General features: G+C 40.6%; 1 protein-coding gene and 6 pseudogenes across 1 annotated transcript; all 7 read left to right on the plus strand.

Annotated features, from left to right (window-relative positions):
• Positions 1-731: 731 nt before the first annotated feature.
• LOC146638790 (protocadherin alpha-8 pseudogene) lies at positions 732-3,116 on the plus strand (annotated as a pseudogene).
• A 470-nt stretch (positions 3,117-3,586) lies between these two features.
• On the plus strand, positions 3,587-8,751 carry LOC146638791 (uncharacterized). The gene is made up of 2 exons (XM_085364738.1): positions 3,587-5,953; positions 6,418-8,751. The coding sequence occupies exons 1-2, from the start codon at positions 3,590-3,592 to the stop codon at positions 8,749-8,751; spliced, it is 4,698 nt and encodes a 1,565-aa protein (XP_085220864.1). The 5' UTR covers positions 3,587-3,589.
• A 1,014-nt stretch (positions 8,752-9,765) lies between these two features.
• Positions 9,766-12,150, plus strand: LOC146638792 (protocadherin alpha-3 pseudogene; annotated as a pseudogene).
• Positions 12,151-12,909: 759 nt separating this feature from the next.
• Positions 12,910-15,384, plus strand: LOC146638793 (protocadherin alpha-3 pseudogene; annotated as a pseudogene).
• A 715-nt stretch (positions 15,385-16,099) lies between these two features.
• LOC146638794 (protocadherin alpha-3 pseudogene) lies at positions 16,100-18,625 on the plus strand (annotated as a pseudogene).
• Positions 18,626-19,623: 998 nt separating this feature from the next.
• Positions 19,624-22,541, plus strand: LOC146638795 (protocadherin alpha-8 pseudogene; annotated as a pseudogene).
• Positions 22,542-22,862: 321 nt separating this feature from the next.
• LOC146638796 (protocadherin alpha-3 pseudogene) lies at positions 22,863-26,018 on the plus strand (annotated as a pseudogene).
• Positions 26,019-26,022: the final 4 nt, after the last annotated feature.

A 26,022-nucleotide genomic window follows, 5' to 3' on the forward strand; every position in this document is an offset into this window, starting at 1 on the left:
TGAATCCATATCAATACAAAAATGTGTACAAATTCAAAATAATTACCAATACTATAACGTTTTCTTTCATTATCAATATAAAGAAAGCCTATGAGTTTGTTTGTTTTAAGATTTCTTTTAGTAGAAATATCGGAGAAATATATACAACAACACCCACTACTACTGTTACTAACAGAAACAAAAACAACAACAATAATAATAAAGAGAAGAAGAAGCAGAAGAAAAGAAGAAGAAGCAAATATTGCGCAGCGTTTTGTCTCGAATCCTGCATGTACGTCCTTCCGACGTGACGTGTTAAATTGTTACTGTGGCGGAGTTCACTAATATACACCGTTTATTTTCTCAATGACACATGAGACTAATAAAAAGTCTCTGACTGTAAAGATGGCGCAGCCCTTCCCTTAGCATATTATAGTGTGTTTGCTGCAACTTGAGTTTATCTGCTGACTTATGTTGATGTGGCTGTTGTTACTAATGTATAGGAAAACCTTTCAGAGTATAAATCGTCTAAAATGTTGTCCTCTTGGCGTCACTGTTACACCGAGCATTCCATAAAGGAATTAGGTCCTCCCCTAAGAAGGCTTTTGTTTGATACCTCACAGCAAAGCTGATGTGAGTCGGATGAGGCGGTGCCATATGTTTTCTTTACATACTTTACGAAAAGCCAAGGATATATAAATTGAGCTTCCTAGAGAAATATGTTTTATGTGTAAATGTGTTGTTTGAGAAGGATGGCTGAGAGAACACGAAGCAGAACAGGCAACCGCTGTTGCTTTGCTTTTCATTTGTCTTTGCTGCTGATTTTCGGAGAGCAGGCTTTCGCTGAACTGAGATACTCGATTCCAGAGGAGATGAAAGAAGGGACTATTGTTGGAAATGTTGCTAAGGATCTTGGTCTTGACAAAACCTCTTTGGCTGATCGTCTGTTACGTGTTGTATCGGGCTCTAAGGATGCGTTTTTCGAGGTGAATCCGGACAATGGTGTGTTACTGGTTCGTAAGAAAATCGACAGAGAGGAACTGTGCCATGGAAGTGGTGCTTGCATGATAGAGCTAAAAATGCTTGTAGAGAACCCACTGGAAATCCACTATGTAGCTGTAGAAATTACTGATGTAAATGACCATTCCCCGAGTTTTTCTGAAAAACAACAAACCTTTGAAGTAGCAGAACAATCATCCCCGGGAACACGATTGGAACTGCATGCGGCCCGTGATCCTGATGCTGGCATAAATTCTATCCGCACATATTCATTATCTTCAAATGATCACTTTGATATAGAGATTAGTCAAAGTGATGAGGAAAAAATACCATTTCTAATTCTGAAGAATTCCCTAGACAGAGAAAAAAAACATAAACATTTCCTCTTTGTAACCGCGGTTGATGGAGGTAAACCTCCGCGATCAGGAACGCTTAATGTTTCCATCACTGTTCTTGATACTAATGATAATCGCCCGACGTTTATACAGGATACTTATCAAATAGAAATATTTGAAAACGTTTCGGTTGGGACGACTGTTGCAAACGTAAATGCAACAGATCCGGATGAAGGGACAAATGGGGAATTAGAGTATAGCCTTAGTAAAACATTAGCGCATAAAATTTATGACATATTTGAACTGGATAGTGTAAGCGGAGAAATTACACTGAAAGGAGGGTTGGATTTTGAAGATTCCGAGGTTTATAAACTAGATGTGCAGGCGTCAGACAAAGGAACGCCTCCGTTAACAAGCAGGTGTAGAGTGATTGTGAAAATTAAGGACGTCAATGACAATCGACCGGAAATAGAAGTCACGTCACTGTCAAATACAGTAACCGAAGATTCAAAGCCTGGTAAAGTTATTTCACTTATCAGTGTAACGGATAAAGACTCTGGAGTTAATGGGAAAATTATTTCACGGATAACTCAGGGCATTCCTTTTGACTTAAAACCATCCTATAAAGAAAATACTTACTCAGTTGTTACTAGCAGGTTTCTGGACCGAGAGGTGGTGTCACATTATGATATTACAATAGAAGCTACAGACTGTGGTGAGCCTCCTTTATCCAGTTTTAAAATTCTTAGCATTCAGATAGCAGATGTAAATGACAACAGTCCACAATTCCTGCAAAACCCATTACAGTGTTATCTGTCAGAAAATAACTTCGCAGGTGCGCCAATATTTTCTGTAAGCGCGTCGGACAACGATGCAAATGAAAACGCAGCTATTTCATATCATCTTCTGAGAGGAGGTGGTGAAAATGACGTCACAGCATTCCTAAATGTGAATTCAGATAATGGACAAATCACTGCGCTGAAAAGTTTTGATTTTGAAACGCTGAAAACTTTCCAGTTCCAAGTTGTTGCCTCAGATTCTGGAACTCCGTCATTAAGCAACAACGTCACAGTCAACGTCTTCATCCTGGATCAGAACGACAACGCTCCAGTCATCCTGTATCCACTCAGCTCCAACGGCTCTGCTCAAGGCGTGGAGGAGATTCCCCGAAACGTCAACGCAGGACACTTGGTGACTAAAGTCAGAGCCTATGACGCTGATATAGGATATAACGGCTGGTTGCTCTTTTCACTGCAGGAAGTTACTGACCACAGTCTCTTTGCTTTGGACCGCTATACAGGACAGATCAGAACACTTCGCTCATTCACAGAGACAGACGAGGCTGAGCATAAACTGCTCATACTGGTCAAAGACAACGGCAACGTTTCTCTCTCAGCAACAGCTACTGTGATAGTCAAACTTGTGGAGCCCAAAGAGGCTTTTGCAGCTTCTGATGTTAAAAGTGCAGCAAAAGATGTTGAGGACAGTAATGTCATATTTTATCTCATGATAACTTTGGGCGCAGTTTCTGTGCTTTTTCTCGTCAGCATCATCGTGCTGATTGCAATGCAGTGCTCCAAATCCACAGACTATACTTCTAAATATCTGCCAGAGACTAATTATGATGGGACACTGTGTCACAGCATCCAGTACAGATCAGGAGAGAAGCGGTACATGCTAGTCGGACCCAGGATGAGTATAGGATCTACTATAGTCCCTGGAAGTCATGCAAATACTCTAGTGCTTCCCGACAAGAGAAGAACATCTGAAGAGGTAAGATGCCTTAAATGGCCAAAACTCTAGTTTTGCTTTTAGTAGAGTTTGACAACAAACTTGTCTTGATTTGCCATTTAGAGGTGTTGGTGAATGCTGTCAGTGGTGCTGAAACCACGCGCTATTTATCTTCTTCTTTCTTTCCTAACACCATGAAATTTGACATGTCCTTCTTAACACAAGTGCAAGTATCAACTTAAAGATGAGATACTTTAACATGTACTATTATCCAGGGAAAAAAAAAACTTTGATAGTCACTTGGTGTCACTATCTGAGCAGAAAAGTGTTTAAAGATAAGCTCTTTGTCAGCAGTATGGGACCTCCTATTTGTGGGATGGGTTTCACTCTATGCCTCCTCTTCATTTAGAGCATATATTCATCTTATGTTAACCTGATACTGCACGGTAGCCTGTCTGGTGATATGAATATTTTTTATTATTTTTCTCAACTCGTGGAAAACTCGGTATTGTAAATCACAGAGGAACATTTTTTATCTCCTAATTATGGAGCGAAAACAACCTGGAGCATCAAAAGACGAATTGCGGTGGATCGCTTTCATTGTTGTAGTTATTCTAGTGTGGAGCCGCGCTTCGGCGCAGATCAGATATTCCATTGCCGAGGGAGTCAATGAAGGAACTGCTGTTGGAAATATAGCAAAGGATTTGGGATTGGAAAAGAATACATTGAAAGAGAGAGGATGTCGCATTGTTGAGGGTTCATCGGAGTCGTTTTTTCACGTGGACCAAAACGATGGAATACTATACGTTGACCGTATAATTGACAGAGAGAAGGTTTGTGAGAGAAACACAGCGTGTTTGATCAACCTAAAAACAGTGCTTGAAAACCCTCTTGAAATTCATTATGTGACTGTGGAGATTCAGGATGTGAACGATCATGCTCCTAGCTTTTCAGTTAAACAGTACCGTCTCGAAATTTCAGAGTCAGTTTTACCAGGTTTGCGCCTCCAGCTGCAGGCAGCGCATGACCCCGATGTTGGTCAGTTTTCTGTCCAAGAGTATAAGCTCAGTCCCAATAATCACTTTCGATTAGAAGTTAAAGATCGCGGAAAAGAGGGGAAAATACCGATTTTAGTTTTACTCAAGACGCTAGACAGGGAAACAAAGAAAATTCATAAGCTACTTCTTTCAGCTATTGATGGAGGGAAGCCAAGTAAATCTGGAACAGCTGAAATATTTATCGATGTGTTAGACGTTAATGATAATATGCCAGTTTTCAATGAAGACACGTACTCGGTACTTGTGAACGAAAACACTCCCACCGGTACAACAATAGTAAAAGTAAATGCTTCTGACTTAGACGAGGGATCAAACGGTGAGCTTATCTATTCTTTAGGTAGCAATGTAAACCACAGGATACGCGAACTATTTCGTGTTGATCCAAACACCGGTGAAATTATTATTCAAGATGTGCTAGATTTCGAATCAGAGGAAAGCTATGAAATTGATATACAAGCGTCTGATAAAGGCTCGGCTCCGTTAAGGACAGACAAAAGTGTGTTGGTGAAGATTGTTGATTTGAATGATAATGCCCCTCAGATAGAGGTCACTTCGTTTTCAAAGGCAATACCCGAGGATGCAAGACTGGGAACTACTGTGGCATTAATCAGTGTTATCGATAAAGACTCTGGTCTTAACGGGAAAGTAATTTGCTCATTTAATGAAGAAGTCCCTTTCAAATTGTCACCTTCAACACACGACAACATGTATTCCATAAGTACAAAATCGCCACTGGATAGAGAAAAGCAGGCCATATATGATGTAACAATAGTTGCAAAAGATGCAGGCACACCCTCGCTAACTTCTGTAAAAAGCATTACTATTATTGTATCGGATGTGAATGATAACAGGCCGGAGTTTTCAGCAAACCCTTACACTTTTTATGTTACTGAGAACAATTTACCAGGGGTTTCAGTGTTTTCTGTGAGGGCATCAGACCAGGACGAGGGTGAAAATGCCCATATTTCATATCATATCCTGAGAGACGAAAAAGAGAATAGTAAACTTTCTTCATACAGTCTTAATATCAATTCTGATAATGGGGAGATATTAGCGCTGAAAAGTTTTGATTTTGAATCGCTGAAAACTTTCCAGTTCCAAGTTGTTGCCTCAGATTCTGGAACTCCGCCACTAAGCAACAATGTCACAGTCAACGTCTTCATCCTGGATCAGAACGACAACGCTCCAGTCATCCTGTATCCACTCAGCTCCAACGGTTCTGCTCAAGGTGTGGAGGAGATTTCCCGAAACGTCAACGCAGGACACTTGGTGACTAAAGTCAGAGCTTATGACGCTGATATAGGATATAACGGCTGGTTGCTCTTTTCACTGCAGGAAGTGACTGACCACAGTCTCTTTGCTTTGGACCGCTATACAGGACAGATCAGAACACTTCGCTCATTCACAGAGACAGACGAGGCTGAGCACAAACTGATCATACTGGTCAAAGACAACGGCAACGTTTCTCTCTCAGCAACAGCTACTGTGATTGTCAAGCTTGTGGAGCCCAAAGAGGCTTTTGCAGCTTCTGATGTTAAAAGTGCAGCAAAAGATGATGAGGACAGTAATGTCATATTTTACCTCATGATAACTTTGGGCGCAGTTTCTGTACTTTTTCTCATCAGCATCATCGTGCTGATTGCGATGCAGTGCTCCAAATCCACAGACGATACTTCCAAGTATTTACAAAAGGCAGATTATGACGGGACACTGTGTCACAGCATCCAGTACAGATCAGGAGACAGGAAGTACATGCTTGTTGGACCCAGAATGAGTATAGGATCTACTATAGTTCCGGGCAGCCATGCAAATACTCTGGTGATGCCAGACAGAAGACGCCCACCTGAAGAGGTGAGTAATAACGTGTTGCCATGTATTCTACCTATTGATTTTTGTCATTATTCTCAATGGTGGTGAAACTGGATTTGGATAGAATTTCGACAATGACCTCAAACACGTCAGTTTAGTGATGCAGTAGCCATAATTATTTGTCAGCTTGATATCATAAATTGTACTATTACACATATTCACAAGGTGGCGGTACCTTGTCAGTATAACGCCTTATAGCGTCTCTGAACGTCATACTCGAGTCCAACCACGCTACATGCAGTCTGGTTTGAGAGCGTTTAGTTGAAAGACTTGCTCTAAGCGTGTGGTGACTATTATTTTATACTGGCAAATAATATACGAGAAGTGGATTTATTTCTTGCTGCTATGGAGACAAAAATCTAAACATGTGGCGAATGATGGAAGCGTTTGGATTTTTACGTTTACCTCACAGTATGAAACAAAGGCGACGGGAATCATGGCGACAGCGATCACCACTCATCAGCGTTTTTGTTGTGCTTTTATTTTTCACAATCGCTTCAGGACAGCTGAGGTACTCTATATCAGAAGAGCTAACAGAAGGGAGTGTTGTTGGGAATATCGCTAAAGATTTGGGAATAGATCTGAATATAATGAAGCAGAGGGGATTTCGCATTATATCTGGCTCGACTGAACCTCTTTTCAATGTAAATGAGGATGATGGGGTCCTTTACGCAAAGCGCAAAATAGACCGAGAGGAAGTATGTAAGGATAATAATGTTTGTGTAATTAGTCTCAAAACTGTGCTTGAAAACCCACTAGAAATACATTATGTCATAGTGGAAATAGCGGATTTAAACGACCACTCTCCTGCATTTCCCGACAAAGCTCAGAAACTAGAGATCTCCGAATCTGCATTACCAGGAGCACAGTATCAGTTACAAAACGCTCACGATCCGGATAGTGGCACAAACTCTATCCAACAGTATAAAATAAGTCAGAACGACCATTTTCGTTTAGAGATTAAAGACAGAGGCAAATATGGTAAAACTCCAACTTTAACGTTGGGTAAACAGCTAGACAGAGAGGTTAAAAGTAGCCATAAATTGGTGCTCATGGCTATAGACGGTGGAACACCTCAAAACACGGGCACAGTTGAAATATACATAGATGTTTTAGACGTTAATGACAACATGCCAGTGTTTATCCAAGATACATATTCAGCTGTACTACAGGAAAACACCCCGGCTGGCACAACAGTCATTCAGGTTAACGCAACCGATTTGGATGATGGTCCCAATGGGGAAGTAGTTTATTCATTTGGCAGTGGCGTAAAAGGTAAAATTCGAGAGCTTTTTGATATAGACTCTGTTACTGGGGAGATAATTGTAAAAGGTCACATAGATTTTGAAGAACAAGACAGCTATCACATCGATATACAAGCCTCTGATAAGGGAAGCATTCCATTTAAAACTTATAAAAGTGTGATAATTAACATTGGAGACATAAATGATAATCCCCCTGAGATAGAAGTGGCATCGCTGTCAAGTGCAGTTTCAGAGGACTCTAGACCAGGAACAACGGTCGCGCTTCTCAGCATTACAGATTCAGACTCTGGGTTAAATGGAAAAATAATCAGCTATATCGCAGGGGACAGCCCTTTTACACTAACTCCGTCAATACAAGATAACATGTTCGCCGTGGTCACCAAGTCACAGCTGGACAGAGAGCAAAAATCAACATATGATATAACAATAATTGCAAAGGACGCTGGTGAGCCAGCCTTAACATCGGAAAAAACAGTAAACGTGTTTGTGTCAGATACGAATGATAATAGTCCGCAGTTTTCAGCGAGTCCCTATACGTTCTTCATTGCCGAAAATAACCCACCGGGAGCTTCTGTGTTTTGTATAACCGCATCCGACAGTGATGAAGGAGATAATGCGATTATCTCCTATCATATTCTTAGGAATGCGGGTCATGAAAATAAAGTTACATCATTTCTAAATATTAACTCCGAAAATGGGGATGTTTCAGCCCTGAAAAGTTTTGACTTTGAAACACTGAAAACTTTCCAGTTCCAAGTTGTTGCCTCAGATTCTGGAACTCCGTCACTAAGCAACAACGTCACAGTCAACGTCTTCATCCTGGATCAGAACGACAACGCTCCAGTCATCCTGTATCCACTCAGCTCCAACGGTTCTGCTCAAGGTGTGGAGGAGATTCCCCGAAACGTCAACGCAGGACACTTGGTGACTAAAGTCAGAGCCTATGACGCTGATATAGGATATAACGGCTGGTTGCTTTTTTCACTGCAAGAAGTGACTGACCACAGTCTCTTTGCTTTGGACCGCTACACAGGACAGATCAGAACACTTCGCTCATTCACAGAGACAGACGAGGCTGAGCAAAAACTGATCATACTGGTCAAAGACAACGGCAACGTTTCTCTCTCAGCAACAGCTACTGTGATTGTCAAACTCGTGGAGCCCAAAGAGGCTTTTGCAGCTTCTGATGTTAAAAGTACAGCAAAAGATGATGAGGACAGTAATGTCATATTTTACCTCATGATAACTTTGGGCGCAGTTTCTGTACTTTTTCTCGTCAGTATCATCGTTCTGATTGCGATGCAGTGCTCCAAATCCACAGACTATACTTCTAAATATCTGCCAGAGACTAATTATGATGGGACACTGTGTCACAGCATCCAGTACAGATCAGGAGAGAAGCGGTACATGCTAGTTGGACCCAGAATGAGTATAGGATCTACTATAGTGCCGGGTAGCCATGCAAATACACTTGTGCTTCCTGATAGGCGGAGGACATCTGAAGAGGTAAGATGAACAGTTTACCTCTGTGCTGTATTTTAACAGCTCAAAATGGTGATTTTTACTTTAATGATATGTTCACGGATCAAAAATTTAATTTATTATAATCAAATCATCGTCCTCTAATTTATATTTTTCGAATTGAAATTATTAAAATCACCTGCCTTCATACAGTTTCTAAAATCTTCTTTGCCACTATATATAGAACGTGTTTCAAATATACAACGTTTTCCTCGTTATGTACTATCAATATTGGAACAGTGGGTCATGATTATAGGTCCTTTATGTACATCACTTATATTGCTGCTGTTGTAATGCTAGCATTAGCATACATGAGGATCCTAGACTCGTTCGCTTCACAGCTTCAGCTTATCTGTCCGTTTTAATACCCTCTAAATATGCCAGTGTAAATACTCCTGGTATTTCAGTCGGATTTGTATTTGTTTCGTATTTGTCTGGAAGTTTACCTTTTACATTGTCGCTTTCCGCGGTGCTGAAATTTTCTGTGGCAAGTTCGTGTCCCTCTGACTGGAATTGCATTACAACAACAGGCAGCGTAATCATGAACAGCAACAGCACATGCATAGAGTAATGTCAAAAGAAATTTGGATAGAACGGTTTTGCTTACTTTTGTTTTAGAATGGTGAAAGTGGAGTAGGCTGAATGTTTTTCTTTTCTTTTTTTTCTAAATTTGGTTACAACATTTATTATCTCGACAAGTTTGCTGTTTCTGAAGCATGCTTCTTTTTGAAGTCTGCAGTGTGATTGTTTGTCACTTGGTGTCAGTGTAAGGACAAATAATGCTTCCACAAGGTTACAATTATATACACAAGAGCCATCCCCTTCCTTTAAAACAGTCGAATGGAGGACGTTTCTGTGTGTGAAGGACTAGAGACAATTTAATCGCTAAGAATTTTTATTCTGAAAAACTGTCAGATTGTAATAACGGGTGTGGCGGAACAATCCTATTTGAGTGTATGAGTGTAGCGATTTGAAAGTTGCTTCATTTCGCTGTTTCATCTTTACGCCATGGAACAAAGGCGATGCCTAACGTGGAGAACGAGGAGAATATGGATTGTATACATTTTGGTTTTGGTTCTGGTCTGGAAGACCGCTTTGGGACAATTTAGATATTCAATTTCAGAGGAAAATACAGAAGGAACTGCTGTTGGAAATATCGCGAAGGATTTAGGTCTCGATAAGGCTACACTGAAAGAGAGGGGGTACCGCATTGTCTCCGGCTCAGCAGAGCCTCCTTTCCGAGTAAACACAGATAATGGGATCTTGTATGTGAACCGAAAAATCGACAGAGAGGAAGTGTGTGACCGAAACAAGATGTGTGTTATCGACCTAAAAACAGTGTTAGAAAATCCACTCGAGGTGCACTACGTGGCAGTGGAGATTCTGGATGTAAACGACCACGCACCGATCTTTCCTGAAAAAGAAAATACGTTGGAAATTTCTGAATCTGCACTACCAGGAGCACGATTTCAGTTACAAGCAGCCCGTGATGCTGATAGTGGTTCGCTGTCTGTCCAGCAGTACAAGCTGAGTCACAATGAACATTTCCGTTTAGAAGTGAAAGACCGGGGCGAAGACCGTAAAACACCGAGTTTAGTCCTTCAAAAATCACTTGATAGAGAATCTGTTAAAACTCATGTGTTGCTTCTGACAGCCTTTGATGGAGGTAAACCTCCAAGATCTGGTAACATGACAATAATTGTTAATGTTTCCGATGTTAATGACAACCCTCCTGTTTTCAGTAAGGAGGCATATAGTGCGCACCTCAAAGAAAATTCTCCTTTTGGTACGACTGTGATTCAAGTTAATGCAACAGACCTGGATGAAGGATTAAATGGTGAGGTTGTGTATTCATTTGGAAATGACGTGGAAGCACGGGTACGTGAACGTTTTGACTTAAATCCGGTTACTGGAGAAATCATAGTGGCGGGACACATAGACTTTGAAGAAAGCGGCAGGTATGAAATCGACATTCAAGCATCCGACAAAGGAGCAGCTACAATGACAACAGACAAAATCGTCATTATTAATATAATTGACGTAAATGATAATGCACCAGAGATTGAAGTGACATCTTTTTCTCATGCACTCCCTGAAAATTCAAAACCAGGAACCACAGTGGCGTTAATTAGTGTCAAAGACTCCGATTCTGATTTGAATGGAAAAGTAGTATGTTATGTAAGCAAAGATGCTCCCTTTTTGCTCGCACCTTCTTTACAAAGTAACATGTATTCTCTAGTAACGAAACAGGTTTTAGACAGAGAACAACAATCCCAGTATAATGTCCTGATAGTTGCTAAAGACGCAGGCAAACCTTCCTTATCATCGGAGAAAAGTATAAATATTGTTATTTCAGATGTGAATGACAACAGCCCTGAGTTCTTACAGAATCCATATACTTTCTACATAACTGAGAATAATAGCCCAGGGGCGTCGATCTTCTCAGTGGCAGCCCGAGACAATGATGAGGGAAGTAATGCTCTTATTTCATATCTTATCTTAAGAGAAAGGGGGGGAGAAAATACGCTCACCTCTTTTCTAAATATTAATTCTGAAAATGGAGAAATTGTGGCACTGAAAAGTTTTGACTTTGAAATGCTGAAAACTTTCCAGTTCCAAGTTGTTGCCTCAGATTTTGGAACTCCATTACTAAGCAACAATGTCACAGTCAACGTCTTCATCCTGGATCAGAACGACAACGCTCCAGTCATCCTGTATCCACTCAGCTCCAACGGCTCTGCTCAAGGTGTGGAGGAGATTCCCCGAAACGTCAACGCAGGGCACTTGGTGACTAAAGTCAGAGCCTATGACGCTGATATAGGATATAACGGCTGGTTGCTCTTTTCACTGCAGGAAGTTACTGACCACAGTCTCTTTGCTTTGGACCGCTATACAGGACAGATCAGAACACTTCGCTCATTCACAGAGACAGACGAGGCTGAGCATAAACTGCTCATACTGGTCAAAGACAACGGCAACGTTTCTCTCTCAGCAACAGCTACTGTGATTGTCAAACTTGTGGAGCCCAAAGAGGCTTTTGCAGCTTCTGATGTTAAAAGTGCAGCAAAAGATGATGAGGACAGTAATGTCATATTTTACCTCATGATATCTTTGGGCGCAGTTTCTGTACTTTTTCTCGTCAGCATCATCGTTCTGATTGCAATGCAGTGCTCCAAATCCACAGACTATACTTCTAAATATCTGCCAGAGGCTAATTATGATGGGACACTGTGTCACAGCATCCAGTACAGATCAGGAGAGAAGCGGTACATGCTAGTTGGACCCAGAATGAGTATAGGATCTACTATAGTTCCGGGCAGCCATGGAAATACACTCGTGCTTCCTGATAGGAGACGGACACCTGAAGAGGTAGGGTTATTTTATATTAGCTAACAGTGGCTTAATGAGTTTTTTGAATGGTATATGGGAGAATTTGATTTCATTTAAAGCGTTTTTAGTTTAATTTTTATTATATTTAACAAGAGTAATACTTTTACCAGTACTCTGTGTTCACTCTCCATGGTGCTGATTTGTTACTAGTGTCACAAATGTCGGGCATTAGTAAACACTGAAAACCGTTTTCCTCTTCCACTTGTGGGTTTTTGGTAAGGTTATTTGTGTGGTATTTTTTGCTGATGTTTTCTACTTAGTATATGCTAACTACACAGTTACAGTAAAGCACAACACATAATGTATACGTGTTGTACTTATACAAGTACTTTGTACTTGTATATTTTCAAATGTATTCGAGTGTCCAGAGTTGGGCTTTGTGCAAAATCCGGTCCTATAGGTCAATAAAGACCTGTTTACGTCAGCGTGAGAATATAACTCATCTGGGGGATTTTAATTTTTTTCTTTTTTTTTTAACTGTAGTCTGTGTAAATAACAAAACCTAACGCTTGATGTCAGTGTAGTTCAGTGGTTCTCTGTATTTGGCAGTACCTTACGTCACGAGTGGTATTTCAACCGAGCCGATATGCTATTTTTCTCTCAAATAGCAAATTTCAAGGTAAGATCGTGATTCACGGCAACGAGTGTGCTTTATTTTCAGAGCATTCCCCCAAAACAGATCCTGGTTAACATACAGGATCATCGGACACTGGCTGGCTTTGCAAGCAGGGATTTTATGGACTATTTTCAGTCATCTTTGTCATGGAACAAAGGGAAGGCAAAGCACGGAAGGACCGGCGGTGTTGGTTCGTCTTCATAATTGTTTTGGTTATTTTATGTAGCGGAGCTTTTGCACAGATCAGATATTCCATATCCGAGGAGGTTCAAGATGGAACCATCGTGGGAAATATAGCTAAGGATTTGGGGCTTGATAAGAGTGCACTCAAAGGCAGAGGATACCGCATTGTAACAGGCTCAACGGAATCACTGTTCCAGGTGAATCAAAACGATGGCATCCTGTATGTGAAAAGAAGGATAGACAGGGAAGAGGTGTGCGAACGAAGCAGTGCATGCACCATCAACCTAAAAACCGTGCTAGAAAACCCACTAGAGATTCACTATGTGGCAGTGGAAATACTAGACATAAATGATCATTCTCCCGTTTTTCCAGAGAAAGAGAAAAGGCTTGAAATTTCCGAGTCGGCTCTACCAGGAGCGAGATTTCAGCTACAGGCCGCGCGTGACCCCGATGTGGGCCAATTCGCAATTCAGCAATATAAACTAAGTCATAATGAATATTTTAGAGTAGAAGTAAAGGACCGTGGCAAAGACCAGAAAATACCATTCTTAGTTCTGCAGAAGCAGTTAGACAGAGAAACAAACGAGAAGCACAAGTTACGTTTAACAGCCGTTGATGGAGGGAAACCGGCGAAATCAGGCGATATAGAAATCACTGTGGATGTACTTGATATTAATGACAATTCCCCAGTGTTCACCAAAGAGCTGTATTCTGCTACACTTAAAGAAAACATCCCCACTGGTACTGTCGTCATTCAAGTGAATGCAACAGATTTGGACCAGGGAGCAAACGGTGAAATAATATATTCATTCGGTAACGAAGTCGATCCAAAAATAATGGAGCTTTTTAGTATAGATGCAAACACTGGCGAAATTCATGTAACAGGTAAGTTAGATTTCGAGAAAAGTACAAGTTATGAAATTGATATTCAGGCATCTGATAAGGCACAGGTTCCATTAAAAACTGGCAAGAGTGTCGTGATAACCGTTGCTGACGTGAATGACAATGCACCTGAGATAGAAGTGACATCATTTTCTAGTTCTATCAAGGAAGATTCAAAGATAGGAACTACAGTGGCCCTCATTAGTGTCACCGATTTAGACTCTGGAATCAATGGTAAGGTCATTTGCTCAATCAAACAAGGAGTCCCGTTTACGTTATCTCCATCATTACAGGAAAATATGTACGCTATAGTTACCATCTCCCAGTTAGACAGAGAAATTACTTCTCAATATGATGTCACGATTATTGCAAAGGACTCAGGTGAACCTCCCCATTTAACTGAAAAGACTATAAGCGTGGTTATATCAGATGTAAACGACAACAGTCCAGAGTTTTCAACAAGTCCTTACACGTTTTATATCACAGAGAATAACAGTCCAGGAGCCTCCGTATTTGCGGTGAAAGCCTCTGATCGTGATGAAAATGACTGTGCACGCGTTTCCTATCATATCATCAGAGACGGAAGTGAAGATAATAAAATCAGTTCATTTCTAAATATAAACTCGGATAATGGGGAGATTTTAGCGCTGAAAAGTTTTGACTTTGAAACGCTGAAAACTTTCCAGTTCCAAGTTGTTGCCTCAGATTCGGGAACTCCGTCACTAAGCAACAACGTCACAGTCAGCGTCTTCATCCTGGATCAGAACGACAACGCTCCAGTCATCCTGTATCCACTCAGCTCCAACGGCTCTGCTCAAGGTGTGGAGGAGATTCCTCGAAACGTCAACGCAGGACACTTGGTGACTAAAGTCAGAGCCTATGACGCTGATATAGGATATAACGGCTGGTTGCTCTTTTCACTGCAGGAAGTTACTGACCACAGTCTCTTTGCTTTGGACCGCTATACAGGACAGATCAGAACACTTCGCTCATTCACAGAGACAGACGAGGCTGAGCAAAAACTGATCATACTGGTCAAAGACAACGGCAACGTTTCTCTCTCAGCAACAGCTACTGTGACTGTCAAACTTGTGGAGCCCAAAGAGGCTTTTGCAGCTTCTGATGTTAAAAGTGCGACAAAAGATGATGAGGACAGTAATGTCATATTTTACCTCATGGTAACTTTGGGCGCAGTTTCTGTACTTTTTCTCGTCAGCATCATCGTGCTGATTGCAATGCAGTGCTCCAAATCCACAGACTATACTTCTAAATATCTGCCAGAGACTAATTATGATGGGACACTGTGTCACAGCATCCAGTACAGATCAGGAGAGAAGCGGTACATGCTAGTTGGACCCAGAATGAGTATAGGATCTACTATAGTACCTGGGAGTCATGCGAATACACTCGTGCTTCCTGACAGGAGGAGAACATCTGAGGTAAGGCATACCTTAAAATATAACGTTCTTCCCCTAAGTTGTACTTTTCATTTTAATCACTAGTCATACAAAAATGCATCCTTTTCATCTCCCTCACCTCGATCAGAGCAGCTGTGATATTTTAAAGTGTCTCATTGGACATTATTATAATACCTTGTTATTCTGAAATTATTGAGCAACAAATCAAGGTTGATTTATTTCAGACAAGTGAGTGTTTTTAGCTACCAGTCAATTAATGAGATACAAAAATGTGCGGGACTCACTCAGTGAAAGCAATTTGCAAACTAAATAACTATCCTTGGTGCTGAAAAGTGCCTTGCTTCGTTTCAAGGTAATTCTGCAGTGACACGATTTGCTTAACTCGTGAGATAACAACAATACAAATTTAAAATACTCGCTGGTTCTGCGTGAAATAAAGAGATTATATATTTTTTAATTTGTGTTGGATTTGTAATCTTCTGATGGACACTAAATCTCTTCTTCGCTTTTCATAAACCGATCATACTGCTCTAATAATCCAATATGAAGCCAATTTTCTGTAATGAGAATAAAACTCGCATGGTGTCAGTGCGATATAGAAAACCTTCCACCCACAAGCTTGTCCTTACTGCTTTTTGGTTCCACCCCTTAGCTATTTCACATCGACAAGGGGAGCATCGTTTCGCGGATTGTTCTCTGGGTTTACACCAGGTTTTGCATGTACAAATATCACAGGAGTGTTTGCAAGAACGAGGTTGTTCTTTTTTTGCATTTCCAACAGATTTATAGTCATTGTGATGGATTATTGAAAATTTTCGTTTTCATCATGGAACAAAGAAAACGCCAGTCGGAAATGAGGAGAGGATATCTGGTCGGATGCGTATTTGCTGTGCTTTTGTGGACTGTAGCATCAGCGCAGTTGCGATACTCGATCTCCGAGGAGGTTAACGAAGGAACTGTGGTTGGAAACATAGCAAGAGATCTGGGATTAGATAAAAACACGTTGAAAGACCGGAAGTATCGGATTGTTTCAAGTAATGCGGATCCCCTGTTCTATGTGAATCCAAACGATGGTGTTCTGTATGTGAGCAGAAAGATTGACAGAGAGGAAGTGTGTGCGCAGAGCAGTGCGTGTGTAATAAATGTTAAAACTGTGCTAGAAAACCCACTGGAGGTCCATTATGCTAGAGTAGAAGTGCTGGATATAAATGATCATTCACCCAGCTTCCAAGACAACCAGACAACCCTTGAGATTTCAGAGTCAGTATTACCCGGGACACGATTTCAGCTGAAAGCAGCACGTGACCAAGACAGTGGACAGTTTTCCGTGCAGCAGTATAAACTTAGCAACAACGATCACTTCCGGTTGGAAATTAAGGATAAAGGAGATGATGGAAAAATACCTATTTTAGTTGTTCAAAAATCCTTAGACAGGGAAGCTGCAGGGAGCCATGTATTATCACTGACGGCGCTGGATGGGGGTAAACCTCCGAAATCAAGCGAAATGAATATTCTGGTAAATGTTCTTGATGTTAATGACAACGTTCCTGCTTTCTCTAAAGATGATTATTCTGTTACGCTCAATGAAAATACACCACTTGGTACAATAGTCATACAAGTAAATGCAATAGACTTAGATGATGGACCTAACGGAGATGTAGTTTATTCATTTGGTAAGAGTATAAATCAAAAAGATTTAAATTTCTTTGCTATCAGTCCATTAACAGGAGAGTTAAGCGTTAAAGGGTTGATAAACTATGAGGAGAGGGAAAAATACGAAATAGAAATCCAGGCGTCAGATAAAGGTATGGCTCCTCTAACTACAGAAAAGAGCGTAAAAATAAAGATTGTTGACTTGAATGATAACGCACCTGAGATTGAGGTAACATCATTTTCAAGCTCAATCCCAGAAGATTCCAGACCTGGAACTACAGTAGCTCTTATTAGTGTAAACGACTTGGATTCTGGTCTTAATGGAAAAGTTATTTGTTTCGTAGGTGAGGATGTTCCGTTTGCTTTATCACCATCTTTACAGGATAAGATGTTTTCATTAGTGACCAAATCCCCTCTGGACAGGGAAAAACAGTCACAATATGAGTTGACAATAACAGCAAAAGACGCAGGTCAGCCTCCGTTATCATCTGAAAAGACAATAAGCGTTACGGTGTCAGATGTGAATGACAACAGTCCAGAGTTTTCACTCAGCCCATATACTTTCTATGTTACTGAGGGGAATAATCCAGGAGCTTCAGTGTTTTCTGTTAATGCCTCTGATCGTGATGAGAATGACAATGCGCGCATTTCGTATCATATTATCAGAGACGGAAGTGAAGAGAATAAAGTCACTTCATTTCTAAACATAAACTCTGAAAATGGGGAAATTTTAGCGCTGAAAAGTTTTGACTTTGAATCGCTGAAAACTTTCCAGTTCCAAGTTGTTGCCTCAGACTCTGGAACTCCGTCACTAAGCAACAACGTCACAGTCAACGTCTTCATCCTGGATCAGAACGACAACGCTCCAGTCATCCTGTATCCACTCAGCTCCAACGGTTCTGCTCAAGGTGTGGAGGAGATTCCCCGAAACGTCAACGCAGGACACTTGGTGACTAAAGTCAGAGCCTATGACGCTGATATAGGATATAACGGCTGGTTGCTATTTTCACTGCAAGAAGTGACTGACCATAGTCTCTTTGCGTTGGACCGCTACACAGGACAGATCAGAACACTTCGCTCATTCACAGAGACAGACGAGGCTGAGCATAAACTGCTCATACTGGTCAAAGACAACGGCAACGTTTCTCTCTCAGCAACAGCTACTGTGATTGTCAAACTTGTGGAGCCCAAAGAGGCTTTTGCAGCTTCTGATGTTAAAAGTGCGACAAAAGATGATGAGGACAGTAATGTCATATTTTACCTCATGATAACTTTGGGCGCAGTTTCTGTACTTTTTCTCATAAGCATCATCGTGCTGATTGCAATGCAGTGCTCCAAATCCACAGACTATACTTCTAAATATTTGCCAGAGACTAATTATGATGGGACACTGTGTCACAGCATCCAGTACAGATCAGGAGAGAAGCGGTACATGCTAGTTGGACCCAGAATGAGTATAGGATCTACTATAGTTCCGGGCAGTCATGCAAATACACTAGTGCTTCCTGATAGGAGACGCACATCTGAAGAGGTAAGGAATATTCAACATTTTCCAATTAAATAAATGCACAGTACATTCGCATTCATGCACTGATTATAGTTTGTGGAAATTTGTGTTTACAACTAATACTTATGGAAACAACTTGAGCGATATCCAAGAACATCTGCCAAGATTTTATTCGTAAGAATTATTCTTCTCTCTCTGTGTCAGTATAAAATGAAATGAGTTAGGCTTTTCTTTAAAATACGAGACAAGTCATTTTAGACATAGAGTATATTTAATATATTAAATGCCATTCTAAAGTCAAACAACTTTTAAAAAACATCCAGCTGCAAAGACAGATTAAGGAACTAAAACAGATTTAAAAAACAGTATTTTAATTAGGGGTGTTTTTACGTTTTTCTTCTTTATAAAAAATATGAACGATAACAACGCATAACTCAACTGGACCAAGGTGAAGTTTCTGACTATCGCTTTACATGGTGTTGAAAATCCTGTTTCAAGTATGTGTAGTTGTAACTCATATAACGAACCAGGAATCTTAACTTGTTCTTTGCAACAATTGTAACGATACAGAGTAAACATTTAATATTCCTACATGATGAGAATACAACAAAAGAAGCATTGGGTTGGTATTACCCCAGGGTACTCATTTTACTTATTTTTAACTAATGCATTACTAGTGTGTTGTCTGCAGTTAGACTTTTGGTCATGTGGTGTCAGTATAATGGAAGCAAAGTCAGGATTAATAGTTTGTCGTTACTGTGTGTATGTTTTAGATGTTTGGACTCATAATTTAAGCACACAAGAAGGAATAGCCTCAGCCACAGTAGCGTGTGATTGAAGGTGAAGGCTTGTCTCTTTTCAACTATCGATCGCGTTTGGTCACAGATTTACAGGCAGATACAGAACAGTGTACCATTCAGCTGGTACGCTAATACTTCGTTTCACCGAAGAGAAACACTTGGTCGCATGGTGTCAGTACAATATCACAAGTCAGCAGTGTGTGACGTTGTCTCATTGTAATGTGGTTCCTCCTCCTGATAAGGCTCTCACTTCGACGTTACCGCATTCTCTTCTGTTCTCATTCTTCCCTGTAACTGCGATCATTTTATTCCTATTTTCTTAAGAACAGGATTGTTTACAGTAGTGAAAAACACTGTGTTCTATCACGACGTCGCGATGTTTTCTGTGATAGATCTTTGAACATTAAGGACAAGACCATGGAACAAAGAAAACGTGAACGAGAAATAGCGAGAGGATATCTGTTTGGATGTGTAGCTGTTGTGCTTTTGTGGACTGTAGCCTCAGCGCAATTAAGGTATTCGATCTCTGAAGAAGTTGAAGACGGAACTATGGTTGGAAACATAGCAAGAGATCTGGGATTAGATAAAAACACGTTGAAAGACCGGAAGTATCGAATTGTTTCAAGTACTGCGGATCCCCTTTTCTACGTGAATCCAAACGATGGTGGTCTGTATGTGAGCAGAAAGATTGACAGAGAGGAGGTTTGTGCGCAGAGCAGTGCGTGTGTAATAAATGTGAAAACAGTGCTAGAAAACCCGCTGGAGGTCCATTATGTGGAAGTGGAGGTTGTAGATATAAATGACCATGAGCCCATTTTCCACGAAAAAGACAAGAAATTGGAGATTTCAGAGTCAGTGTTGCCCGGAGCACGAATCCAGCTGAAAGCTGCGCTTGATCGAGACATTGGTCAGTTTTCCGTGCAGCAGTATAAACTTAGCAACAACGACCATTTCCGTTTGGAAGTTAAGGATAAAGGAGACGATGGTAAAATACCTATTTTAGTTGTTCAAAAATCTTTAGACAGAGAAATAGCAGGAAGCCATTCACTAATACTGAAGGCCCTGGATGGGGGCAAACCTCCGAAATCAGGTGACATGAATATCCTGGTAAATGTTTTGGATATTAATGATAACGCACCTGCTTTCCCTAAACATGATTATTCTTTTACACTCAGTGAAAATATTCCCCTCGGCACAATAGTCGTACAAGTAAATGCAACGGATTTGGATGATGGGCCTAATGGAGAGATAGTTTACTCATTTAGCAACAGTATGAATCAAAATATATTAAATCTATTTGACATTGATTCAATGACAGGGGAAATAACGGTTAAAAATTTAATAGATTACGAAGAAAGGGACAAATATGAAATAGAAATCCAGGCATCAGATAAAGGTTTCGCTCCTCTTACCACAGAAAAAAGCGTCATAATCAAAATAGTTGATGTGAATGATAACGCACCTGAGATTGAGGTTACTTCGTTTTCAAATTCCATCCCTGAAGATTCCAGGCCTGGAACTACAGTAGCTCTTATTAGTGTAAATGATTTGGATTCTGGTCTTAATGGAAAAGTGATCTGCAGTGTAAATGAAGATGTACCGTTCATTCTATCAACATCCTTAAAAGACAAAATGTTTTCATTAGTGACCAAATCCCCTCTGGACAGAGAGAAACAGTCACAATACGAGTTGACAATAACAGCAAAAGACGCAGGTCAGCCACAGTTATCATCTGAAAAGACAATAAGCGTTACGGTGTCAGATGTGAATGACAACAGTCCAGAGTTTTCACTCAGCCCATATACTTTCTATGTTACTGAGGGGAATAATCCAGGAGCTTCAGTGTTTTCGGTTAAAGCCTCTGATCGTGATGAGAATGACAATGCGCGCATTTCGTATCATATTATCAGAGATGGAAGTGAAGATAATAAAGTCACTTCATTTCTAAACATAAACACTGAAAATGGCGACGTTTTAGCGCTGAAAAGTTTTGATTTTGAAACGATGAAAACTTTCCAGTTCCAAGTTGTTGCCTCAGATTCTGGAACTCCGTCACTAAGCAACAATGTCACAGTCAACGTCTTCATCCTGGATCAGAACGACAACGCTCCAGTCATCCTGTATCCACTCAGCTCCAACGGTTCTGCTCAAGGTGTGGAGGAGATTCCCCGAAACGTCAACGCAGGACACTTGGTGACTAAAGTCAGAGCCTATGACGCTGATATAGGATATAACGGCTGGTTGCTCTTTTCACTGCAAGAAGTTACTGACCACAGTCTCTTTGCTTTGGACCGCTATACGGGACAGATCAGAACACTTCGCTTATTCACAGAGACAGACGAGGCTGAGCATAAACTGCTCATACTGGTCAAAGACAACGGCAACGTTTCTCTCTCAGCAACAGCTACTGTGATTGTCAAACTTGTGGAGCCCAAAGAGGCTTTTGCAGCTTCTGATGTTAAAAGTACAGCAAAAGATGATGAGGACAGTAACGTCATATTTTACCTCATGACAACTTTGGGAGCAGTTTCTGTGCTTTTTCTCGTCAGCATCATCGTGCTGATTGCAATGCAGTGCTCCAAATCCACAGACTATACTTCTAAATATCTGCCAGAGACTAATTATGATGGGACACTGTGTCACAGCATCCAGTACAGATCAGGAGAGAAGCGGTACATGCTAGTTGGACCCAGAATGAGCATAGGATCTACTATAGTTCCGGGCAGTCATGCAAATACTCTAGTGCTGCCTGACAGGAGAAGGACATCTGGAGAGGTAAGAGATATTAAAAGTTTTTATTTTATTTTGCGAAATAAGCATATTTCTATTCATGAATTTATGATGGCTTAAGAAATCTTACGTATTCATAACCAGACCTCTTGCAAAAAACCCTAATGTGTTTCTGGCAACATATGCAGTATTTTATGTCCTAAAACATTTTTCCACGTTTGTCATATTTTGAAGCTTCTTAACCTGACACTTAGCAGTTTATAATATACTTATGTTTATCTAATATATGTAAATATCAATCCTTATGCAACCAGCTTAATGGGCCGTAGCTTTCCTTGTGGTTTGTAATTGCTGTCCATGGTGCTGAAAAGAATTCCCACGCTTTCTCTGTTCCTCGAATATTACAAGTACAAAAAGACAAACGTACAGTTTGTAGATCATTTAACGTATTGTTTTGGCTTTAGAAAATAACGTTAGATCATTGTCTGAAAGGCCGTGTTTTTGTTTTTTGTTTTGTTTTTTATTAGGGGAATCATTGAGATCTCTTATTGACTCTGGACACCACGTCTTTATCTTTTCTTGTGGCTTGACAGTATGAGTTGTAGCAAAGTATAAAACAATTTTGCATTAAACAGATATGATAAAAACTGGACGAATTCTCTGCTGTGAGACACCTGCTCGCATGGTGTCAGTGCGATAACAAAAATCAGCAGCTCAATATATTGTCGTCATAGCTTTGTAATCCGTCCTCCTCACACCAGCCTCAGTAACACATTAGCGCAGTTTTTCTGTTCTTATTCTAGTCTGCGTTTGCCTCATTTTACCTGTTTAGAAAGGGAGTATTTGTAATCAGGTAACCCCTGGAGTCTTTTTTTAAAGGTCAAAAAACTATTTGTGATGGATTACTGGTGATTTTGGATAGAACCATGGAACAAAGAAAACGCCAGTCGGAAATGAGGAGAGGATGTCTGGTAGGATGTGTAGCTGCTGTGCTTTTGTGGACTCTAGCCTCAGCGCAATTACGATATTCGATCTCTGAAGAAGTTAAAGAAGGAACTATAGTTGGAAACATAGCAAGAGATCTGGGATTAGATAAAAACACGTTGAAAGACCGGAAGTATCGGATTGTTTCAAGTAACGATGATCCCCTTTTCTTCGTGAATCCAAACGATGGCGTTCTGTATGTGAGTCGGAAGATTGACAGAGAAGAGGTGTGCGTGCAGAGCAGTGCGTGTGTGATAAATGTGAAAACAGTGCTAGAAACCCCACTGGAGGTCCACTATGTTGAAGTGGAAGTTTTGGATGTAAATGACCATTCACCTACTTTTTCGGAAAATAGTGCTACACTGGAGATTTCAGAGTCAGTGTTGCCCGGGACACGATTTCAGCTGAAAGCCGCCCGGGATCGAGACAGTGGTCAGTTTTCCGTGCAGCGATATATAATTAGCAACAACGAACATTTCCGTTTGGAAGTTAAGGATAAACGAGATGACGTAAAAATACCAATTTTAGTTGTTCAAAAATCTTTAGACAGGGAAACGGCAAGAAGCCATTCACTAATACTGGCAGCACTTGATGGGGGTAAACCACCAAAATCTGGTAACATGAATATTCTCGTAAAAGTTTTGGATGTTAATGATAACGCGCCTATTTTTTCTAAAGACGTTTATTCAGTGACACTAAATGAAAATGTTCAGGTAGGAACACCAATTATTCAGGTAAATGCAACAGACTTGGATGATGGCCCGAACGGAGATGTGGTTTACTCATTTAGCAACAGTATGCATCAAAACATATTAAGCATTATTGATATTAATTCACTAACAGGACAATTAACTGTTAAAGGTTTAATAGATTATGAGGAGCAGGACGGATATGAAATAGAAATCCAGGCATCAGATAGAGGCCTGGCTCCTCTAACCACAGAAAAAAGTGTAAATATTAAGATAATTGATGTGAATGATAACGCACCTGAGATTGAGGTAACATCATTTTCAAGCTCAATACCAGAAGATTCCAGGCCTGGAACTACAGTAGCTCTTATTAGTGTAAATGATTTGGACTCTGGTCTTAATGGAAAAGTGATCTGCAGTGTAAATGAAGATGTACCGTTCATTCTATCAACATCCTTAAAAGACAAAATGTTTTCATTAGTGACCAAATCCCCTCTGGACAGAGAGAAACAGTCACAATACGAGTTGACAATAACAGCAAAAGACGCAGGTCAGCCTCCGTTATCATCTGAAAAGACAATAAGCGTTACGGTGTCAGATGTGAATGACAACAGTCCAGAGTTTTCACTCAGCCCATATACTTTCTATGTTACTGAGGGGAATAATCCAGGAGCTTCAGTGTTTTCTGTTAAAGCCTCTGATCGTGATGAGAATGACAATGCGCGCATTTCCTATCATATTATCAGAGACGGAAGTGAAGATAATAAAGTCACTTCATTTCTAAACATAAACTCTGAAAATGGGGAAATTTTAGCGCTGAAAAGTTTTGACTTTGAAGCACTGAAAACTTTCCAGTTCCAAGTTGTTGCCTCAGACTCTGGAACTCCGTCACTAAGCAACAACGTCACAGTCAACGTCTTCATCCTGGATCAGAACGACAACGCTCCAGTCATCCTGTATCCACTCAGCTCCAACGGTTCTGCTCAAGGTGTGGAGGAGATTCCTCGAAACGTCAACGCAGGACACTTGGTGACTAAAGTCAGAGCCTATGACGCTGATATAGGATATAACGGCTGGTTGCTCTTTTCACTGCAAGAAGTGACTGACCACAGTCTCTTTGCTTTGGACCGCTATACAGGACAGATCAGAACACTTCGCTCATTCACAGAGACAGACGAGGCTGAGCATAAACTGCTCATACTGGTCAAAGACAACGGCAACGTTTCTCTCTCAGCAACAGCTACTGTGATTGTCAAACTTGTGGAGCCCAAAGAGGCTTTTGCAGCTTCTGATGTTAAAAGTGCAGCAAAAGATGATGAGGACAGTAATGTCATATTTTACCTCATGATAACTTTGGGCGCAGTTTCTGTACTTTTTCTCGTCAGCATCGTGGTGCTGATTGCAATGCAGTGCTCCAAATCCACAGACTATACTTCTAAATATCTGCCAGAGACTAATTATGATGGGACACTGTGTCACAGCATCCAGTACAGATCAGGGGAGAAGCGGTACATGCTAGTTGGACCCAGAATGAGTATAGGATCTACCATAGTACCTGGCAGCCATGCAAATACACTTGTGCTTCCCGACAGGAGGAGAGCATCCGAGGAGGTAAGACATTTGCGTCACATTTCCTGGTCTCAATCCTTCCTTACATTTGTTTTATTAGTAGCGCGTCTGGGATGAAATTAATGGCATGCTTCGTAACGAACTAACCATTTATGACGACAAGGTCGTGAATATTTACTATTCTTAAAGTAATCAAAAAACAACTTTTGCAATTTGTCTTTGAACAGTGATGAACGTGGGATTTTTTTTCCACAATCTCCACTGTTTTCTCTTCTTTTCCGTTTCCTTCTCTTCTATTCCCAACCTTCTTTTGCTTAAAACACTGGCATAAATGAAATAAGGAGCCTGAGCAATCCAAAAGCCTCAGCATGTGTCAGGCAGCACTGTAGTGCACAGCATTAGCAGTTCTTTATTGGACTCGCTTGATTGAGTTTCTATTGACCTGAAATATTTTTTATACTTACACTGATGTTAACGCAGCGTGTTGACTCATATCACTTTATTTTGTCGTGTAATAACTGTTTCTTGTATAATGTTATGCCGACCCTTCTGATGTTTTTGAGATTTGTGTCACTTTTTTTGTCAAACATGAAAAAATCTGTTATAATATTTTCCCTGCAGTGAGAACGCAGATCGCGTGGTGTCAGTGTAATCCAAACAGGAAGCCTTGCACGAGTTTCCCACCAGGGTTGTTTGGTTCCATTTCTTTTTTCGCGGCCGTTGTTGAGCTTACTACCGTGTTTCTTTGGCATTATGTCCGTCATTGTAGACAGAAGATGAGTATTTTCATATAAGGAACGTTTGGATTTTGTCGTTATGTTGCAGCAATCGATTATCTGAAGGC

Source organism: Diplotaxodon limnothrissa, linkage group LG2 (assembly GCF_057381915.1).
Source record: "Diplotaxodon limnothrissa isolate DT_005_m linkage group LG2, D_limnothrissa_male_GT1.1, whole genome shotgun sequence".
NCBI lineage: Eukaryota > Metazoa > Chordata > Actinopteri > Cichliformes > Cichlidae > Diplotaxodon > Diplotaxodon limnothrissa.

Coding starts and splice junctions, on each gene's coding strand:
- LOC146638791 (XM_085364738.1), top strand. CDS start 3,590: ATGGAGCGAAAACAACCTGGAGCATCAAAAGACGAATTGCGGTGGATC. Junction 5,954..6,417: donor GAAGACGCCCACCTGAAGAG/GTGAGTAATAAC, acceptor TCATGGCGACAG/CGATCACCACTCATCAGCGT.